Raw genomic sequence first — 8,098 nt, forward strand, 5'->3', positions numbered from 1 at the left:
GGGGGGGCTGGTAAAGAGTGTTCAGCATGTGTTCGATGGCTTTTATCAGTACATCACCACACTGACACCCAGTGGCACAATGACAGTAGGACATGTATCTGGACATCTGTCTGAAAGGCGTGGTTATGACCTTGACCTTGATGTGTGCATCATAAAATGTCTCATTTATTTAAAAAAATTTAAAAAAGACTGTTGTTAGATATTCAGTTAATTGCTGCTTTGTGAATACACCCAACAATAACCATATTGCTCCATATTACCACTAATCTGTCTGAGGTAGGTACTGTCACTATTCCAAGTGTTAATGCTATCCCACTGCCTGCCTGCAGAAGCCAGGCTCAGAGCCAGCTCTTCCTACCAAGCAGTGTGGGCAGACCCAGTGCACCCCCTGTGGCTGTCAAGGGAAGTGACACATCGTGACCAGCGCCGTCTTTGACTCGTCTCGTGCCTGTGGGTGCCTTTGTCTCCGTTAATGGCTGGAGGGAGGTCAGACCAGAGGGGGAGAGAGGGTATTTGTCCACACAGTCTATCAGCAAGCAGAGCTAAACCAGAGGAGCCCTCGGCCGCTCCTCAAATGGATTACTAGCCATAAATAATCTCTCATTTTACAGCACAGCAGATCAAACCAAATTCATTGCTCTTATTCACATTTTTTGGCATGTATTCTGAGCTCAAAATACACGCAACAGAGAGAATAGCTTTTGTGTTTGAGCTCACACATGTTCATGTGAATCAAATTTCCACGAAGGCGCTGTTCTCTGCTGTGCTAAGAAAGGAATTGTTCCTGCATAGGGAGGAAATGTGTGGGCCTTTCTTTTATTCAGACACGGCTTTCGTGATTGTTAGAGAGACACAGCGTGCAAGATGACCTTGAACAAGTTGTATGGAATTAAAGTGTCTGTTAATGTGGGTGGCTTTAGTCAAATGCAATCCACTTGTCCTTGGATAAAGCACTGTATGTTGTTGGACACTTGAAATAAGTTTCCCTTCATGCTGTATTTCAAAGAGAGTGATAGACATATTGTATGAAGCACTTTATTTGATGTACTCTACTGAATTGTGGGTAGTAAAAATGTGATAGATTATGACATGACCTTGTTTCTCTTTCTTGCTTTTCTAGTCAAATTCTGAATCAATAAATCAGAAATGGAATCCTGCTTCTCGTGTGAGTGTTTTTTGATAAAGGCGGTGCCATGCTGAAGCCATGAGCCTGTTCTTAAAGGCTGAGGAGTGTGAGTTCCTAGATGCGTGCGGTGCTAGTCACGACTGCTCTCCTTCCTCATTATTTATTGATGGTGGAGTCTGTCAATAAATAAATAAATAAATAAAACACACTATTGCTGTTTGGCTACCACTGAAGAAAACCAACAGCAACACACCACCGCCTCAGCTGATCCCGAGAACTTGCCAACCTTCCCGAGTTGCAGCACGTTGTCTCAGGTGGGTGTGATCTTCTGTGAGTTTTGTTGTTTGCCTACAAACTACTAGGCTTCTCCAGGCAGATCCTCTCTCTACTCTCCACCGTCAAATCTCCTTGGCAACAGAGGCCAATGTGATACAGCCCGTCCCGCAAGACGTCCGTCTCATGGTGTTTCTCGCGTGTCCAACTTGTGGCTCTGATTTTGAAGAGCTCAGTGTTTGCTACAGTACAGTGTGTGATGCACAGCGGTGGAGAATACATCACTGGGCAGCAAAGCTCTCTATCTCCCAGCTGATGTTTGATTTATTTTTTGCTGCACTAGTTTAGGTGGAAAGCGGGGAGAAGTTTAATAAATCCCCTTTTCTCTCCATGTAGAGAGTGCAGGTTTTTTAATCTCACAGCATAAAGATTTGTTTTAAATATTAACTACTGATTTAAACATCAGTACAAAACAGAATGTTTTCTTCTTCTTTTTTTTTTTTTTTTTAAATGTCCTCACTGGTAAGACATACTGTATCTGTGATAGGGTCAGAATTGAAGCCATTTTAGACACTACAGAGGGAACTAATGGGTATTTAAATATCCTAATTAAAGTTAAATAGGGCCCTCATTACATCATTATAACAGGTCTGGATACTTTGATCTACGCTGCTGTAAAATGTTATCATAATCAAACTAATGATACATTCTTGTCAGTATGTGTGAAATTAAATTGGTATTTCAATAATTATTTTAAAGTAATGGAGATCAGATTGAATATATTCAGTTTTTGCGTGTAAATATTATCTGAACAACACATAATTCCTGTTCTCTCATTCTTACTGCTACATTGTTTATTTGTTGATTGGTACCTTGGCAACATAAAACTCTCTATGAATCTATATTTAAAAAATTACGTCAACAAATGTTTACTCTGATAGTACATAAAGTACAAAATACAGTTGTGCAAATAATCTCTACCATTTCTAACAATATCACCATTACACCCATCAGAATAGAATTATATAAAAATCTAACATACAAAAAAGTAAACTAACTGACCAGCAAAACATGAAATTTGAACTTCCATACCTCAAACAGTTAGAATACTTGTTTTACAGGCCTGTCCTCAAGAATAGCCTCCTCAGTTGATTCTGTAAACATGTTTCACTAAATTACTGCAGCATTAAATACGCGTCACTCTTTGGTTGACGTGTTGTGTTGTGCTACCACAAAAGCATGTGTGTTGGCTCTTATTATAACAATGAACCAGTAGAACACAAGTTAGAGCTACTGTATTATTTAAAGTGGAATAAAATGAGTTTGGCTAACGCTGCCTGTGTAAAATATAGAAAGAACAAAATGGTGGAGTAGCACCAAACCTCCTAAACTCTATAAAAGTGAATTCCTGAGTAGTTGGATGGAACTATATCAAAGCATATTGTGGTTTCTTGATTTGGCTCATGGAAGCAAACCAATAGGGGAGTGAGACCTGAAATTTAATGAGGCGTTGATTCACAGATCTGTTTTAACTCTGCCAGTTGCAGACAGACGGCTGTGTGAGTCATAGAAACCCCAGTCAGCCTGGACTGTGCTGTCAGATTCATTACCTGCTGTGCCAACAGCTGAGTGACCACTGGGTGGCACTCTTTGCCTACCTTATTTGCATCCTGTGAGGCATTCAAGTCACACACTGTTCACAGTGGAAAGGCTTTGTTGGGTATGGCAGCATGTGAGTGAGTGAGCTTGGCAGAGTGCGAGTACCCAGTGTACTTTTGTAACTAGTGTGTGCAATTGTTTCCAGATGTTGTAGGAATGTGACTGCACTCTACCTCATCCTCCTTGGCACCCCATCTCTTCCCTTCTCCCCTGCACCCTTCCCATTCTGAATGTGTTTGCCATCCCACTTCCTCTGCCATCAGCGCCGAGTTTCCTGTTCTGAGGACACAGCTCGCCACAGAGAATCTGTGACATGTGGTATTATTGGCATTATAACTCTACAGAGGCCACAGCCTCCAGCTTGCCCTTAGCACAACAGGTGCTCAGGTCACGTATTGCTGACAGTGATATCAATATACCCTGACTGCATGATTAGCTGGTTGCTGGTGCCCATCCCCTGTTTGCGTAGCCTACATCTGTAAGCGGTGATATGACCTAAAAGCTGTCGGCTAATGCACCCTCAAAAACCACACATCATCAAATATCCAGAGGAGTTGATTGAAAGAACACATTTTCAGTAAATATTAAGCATTTGCCTGAGTTAATGTTTAAGCCTGGCTTTGTCTGCTACCTGCGAGCAGGAAAGTCATGTCAGCATCCATGATGCATTTAGTTGTTTATTTCTCTAACCAGGGAAAGGCTGAGTCACAGCAGCCTCTCGTTGTCCCTTCCTCTCTTTCATTGTCACTGACCCTGTCTGTTCAACACCTTCCTGCACGTCAGGCATGTTTACATTCACCCTCACGTTAAGCATTAACCCAAGCTTTTTATCATAGATGAGCTTTCATTTGTTTCTCATACTGTATGTTTCTCATTGTTACTGGATTTTTCTGTCCAAGAGGAAAATCAAACATGCCTACAAAAGACACAGATGTTTTGAAATATATTTCGTAACTCATGGCACTACAATAAAAACAAACAGAAGAGGAGATTTGTTTCGCAAGTTTTGTTTTTTTTTTTCTTTTCTTTTTTTCTTCTTTTTTTTTTCTCATCAGTGTCGCTTTGAGGCAGATTATGTCTTCACACAGCCACATGTGACTGGGGCTGAGCTAGGGAAGGAGTGGCAGTAGAGGACATGTATATAAGATCCAAACTGAGTGAATATAAGTCTGTATTTCATTATCTGCCCTCTCTGTGTATTTCTCTGTTTTTCTCTCTTTCGTCTTTCTGCCATTCAACCTGGATTATATTAGAAATGAACAGACGTGGCAACAAAAGATGACTGATTTGGTTTAACATGACTGTATTTGCATCTGTCGAGACACTCTGGTGGGTGAGAAACTGTGAGATGACGTCTCACAAACTAGAAACTAGAGAAGAATTGATGCTTTGGCTGCAGTGGAATGCTCCTTGAAAGATTTCTTTGAGTGTGCAATGGCAATAATAATGGATGTCTGATGTGAAAGTGCATGTACGATTACAATTTTTGATGAAGGGGCCAGGGAAGGACAGCTGCATGTTGTCAGTTTAAAATCTGTTTCTGCATGAAATGGATATTGATCACTGATCCAATGATCCGTGCAGGTTTATGGAAAACCTATTTTAGCTGTGTCGCATGGTACAGCATGTCTAATACTGAAAGTAGTGTGTTCTTGAGTAAACTGGGCTTGGGCAGGTAAGTTAGACCAGTCTTTGTATCACTGATCTACAGTATTGTGTCCTGCTGCCACATCTGATGAGACCGAGTAAACAAAACAACTGTAAAAAAAAAAAGAAAAAAGAAAAAAAAAAGACACTAAACAGCACTAATATTGAAAAAATTATAAGACTGGAGAGAGACCGGCTAACTTTGACATTGACAGCCTGTTAAGTCTTATTCCAAGTGTTTCTTTGATGTAGTTTGGTTAAGCAAAACGCCCATAATAGTGGAAATTAGAAGTTAGATATTTAACAACCCCTTAATCTGCATCCCTGTGGAAATTTGAACAATAAATGATTATGTCCAGAGGCTGCCGACTCTGTGTGTGTGTGTGTGTGTGTGTGTGTGTGTGTGTGTGTGTGTGGGAGAGAAGAAGCCTGGGCGGCCAAACAGCAATGTGAAAGAAGGTTGCTAGAAGGTTGAATAAGAGTCTTTAGTGGAAAAAAAAAAGTTGTTTAAAGAGATGACTAATTCTGCGTGGGAGGTCAGCCTGTCCCTGATCATCCGGCCAAGAGCCACCCCAGCACAGGGCTGTCACAAAGTCACCTTATTCCTCAACCCACTCTGTCCTACCGTGGATTGTCAGTCTTTTCCTCTCATTCTATGATCTGTCTTTTCTAATTAATTAATGTAGTTCTTTCTTACTCAGTCCAGAGGGATGTGGCTGAATGGAAAACAGCTCAACTCAAAGGGTTACTTATTTTCATTTGTTGCTTTACTTGAAGGCTATTTTGTCTCTTAATGGTTGTGTGTTCATGTTGTGAGGATCATTGAAATCCATTAAAACTTGAGACAAGTTTTCAGAAACCTGGTGGTCTGAAAGTATACATACATAATGTTTTCTTCTAAATCCTTGAGATTCTTATTTTTGGTTAACACTTTAAAATAACAAATGCCTTCGGTAATCAGTTGGTTCATGAAAAATTAAAAGTGCCATCTGTATTATCAGCCGAACTCCATTCAATCCACTGCCAAATACTCACTGAAAAACCCCCTGTGCTCTATTCCTTTTTTTCCTTTTCTTATCGAGAACCCAATGAACTTCAATTCCTAAATAGTGTGAAGGAGGATCTAGTGGCTCCTGACACTGCTTGAGAACAGACTATATCACTCAAACGTACAAGAATCTAATGATTAGTTCTTCAATATCTGTGAATATATATACCGACCCTTTCTCAATGACTATTTAATAGCATTGATTTTAGTTCCAATGAAGAGCAGCAGCCACGGATTCATTGTGTTGATCTGCTGCGGTAAATGTAATGGCTGGTGCTGGTATTGGTGTATTGTGCTGTTCTGTCTCAATTCAGTTATTTTTGGTGGTTTTTTTTATTACAGTGGCGTACCTGTTGTATATTTAAACATGCATTAGTTTTACCCAAACACTCATAGCTCTCTTTCTTTGAGCAACTTTCTTGCTAATCCAGAGTTGTTTACACGCTATTCCAGTCCACTAGTTACTGAATTCCAACAGTGTAGTGTGCCCCCTGTGTCACGCTAGAGGAAATTAGGCCAAACCAGTTTGAAAATACACTGGTGGTTCCTCCCCTTCCGCTGCATAGCCAAGATGGCGACCGTTGAGGGTGAGACGTGTCCATCGTTTTGACTATTTTGAGTAAACCGAGTATTTGTAGTACATTATATTTTGCCATACTTGTCAATGTGAACACACTTAAAACTGCAAGTGAATGGAAATATGTGAATATAGACACAGCATCTATCTCCAACTCACTCTCCTGCTCTCTCTTGCTCGAGGTGCCTTGTGTTTGGTTACTATTCTGCCTCCTTTAGTGATAACAGTATGTTTTATAATTATAGATTTTTTGTTGACATGAAGACGAGGCTCAGTGAATTGGAAGCACAGCTCTGCACCATGGAAACCACAGCGTTAGCTCCTATAGTTAGCCAGCCTCCAGCAACTGGTGCAGGCCAATCCAGTGTAGCTCCTACTCTCCCCTCAGCAGTTCTTGAGCAGCCAGGAAGCCAGGGCAGCTGGGTGACTGTCCGTAACAATGAGAGGCATAGCCCTAAGCAAAAGCCTATGGTTCACCACTTACCTGTTCACGTTTCTAACAGGTTCTCCCCACTTAGCAACACACCCACTGAGAAACCAACTCTGGTTATTGGCATCTCTATTTTGAGAAACTTGACACAGGTGACCATCATATCCTGAGGACAGAGCAGGTGATGATGAATCCTATTTAAAACTGCTGGCTAGGGATAAACGTAAATACAGTAAGACTGTTGTCACATCGGCGGTAATGACACCCAACTATGCCAATCAGAGCTCACTAAGATTAATGTGGAGTCAGGGGTGTACATATGCAAAGACAATGTCAGACTCTGTAGTTTTCCTCTGGGCCCTTGGATGTGTCTGACAAGTGATGACCTGTACAGCCGCATGTCATCATTCAACTGCTGGCTGTCAAGGTGGTGTCCAGCAAACGATGTGGGCTTTGTAGATAATTGGCGGACATTCTGGGGTAGACCTGGTCTGATTAGGAGAGACAGCATACATCCCACACTGGATTGAGCAGCTCTCATGTCTTGAAGTCGGGCCGAGTTTATTAGAAAGCCAAATCCATGACAACCCAGAGTTGAGACCGGGAGGCAGAGTCTTACACACTTCTGTGCGCTTCTCTTAAAGCAGTCACCTGCAATAAACCCCATAGAAACTGTGTTTGCCCCACAACCTAATGTATTAAATCAATAGTAAACCTAATGAAAACTACTGTAACAAAACCAAAAAATAGGACAATTAAATGTGGGATATAAAATATTACACAACTCTCATCTAAATCTCACCACTCCAGCATTTTAATCAACCCTAAAGCTTAACTTTATCGTAACTCATTTGAAAGCCTTACCCTTAGTCATTCACATCCAAGCTGGTAAACACAAAACCAGTTCTACGAGTTACTGTAGCTATATCATCCACCTGCTCCTTACTCAGAATTTTTATTTGAATTGCTACTACTTGAAAACTTTTTTAGTTAGTGAGTTAGATCCGACAAAACTAATATTATTGTACTTGATCCTAAACACCTCGGAACTACACTGTCTGATAATATAGTTATTTTGGATGGTGTGACACTGGGCTCCATTGCTACAGTAAGAAAACTTGGAGTCATTTTTGACCAGGACATGACCTTTACTTCACACATAAAACAAATCTCTACAACAGCTTTCTTCCACCTGCGCAATATTTCAAAAAATCAGAAACGTCCTATCTCAAAATGATGCTGAAAAACTAGTCCATGCATTTGTTACCTCTTGACTGGACTATCAAGATGTCCCATAACATTATGAAAAGCCTTCAGCTGATTCAAAATGCTGCAGCA

At 40.8% G+C, this 8,098-nt stretch overlaps 1 protein-coding gene and 1 pseudogene across 1 annotated transcript in view; both read left to right on the top strand.

Moving 5' to 3' along the window:
• The window catches only part of dph1 (diphthamide biosynthesis 1), a 55,926-nt gene extending 54,774 nt beyond the window's left edge, over positions 1-1,152 (top strand). The window contains exon 12 of the mRNA XM_023408534.2: positions 330-1,152. Coding sequence (XP_023264302.1) covers positions 330-410 — 81 coding nt within the window. The 3' untranslated portion in view covers positions 411-1,152. The remainder of the gene's footprint in view (positions 1-329) is intronic.
• A 5,436-nt stretch (positions 1,153-6,588) lies between these two features.
• Positions 6,589-7,290, top strand: LOC147819006 (uncharacterized; annotated as a pseudogene).
• Positions 7,291-8,098: the final 808 nt, after the last annotated feature.

Source organism: Seriola lalandi, unplaced genomic scaffold, assembly GCF_002814215.2.
Source record: "Seriola lalandi dorsalis isolate HSWRI2012SDOR001 ecotype SW California unplaced genomic scaffold, Sedor1 jcf7180002054365, whole genome shotgun sequence".
NCBI lineage: Eukaryota > Metazoa > Chordata > Actinopteri > Carangiformes > Carangidae > Seriola > Seriola lalandi.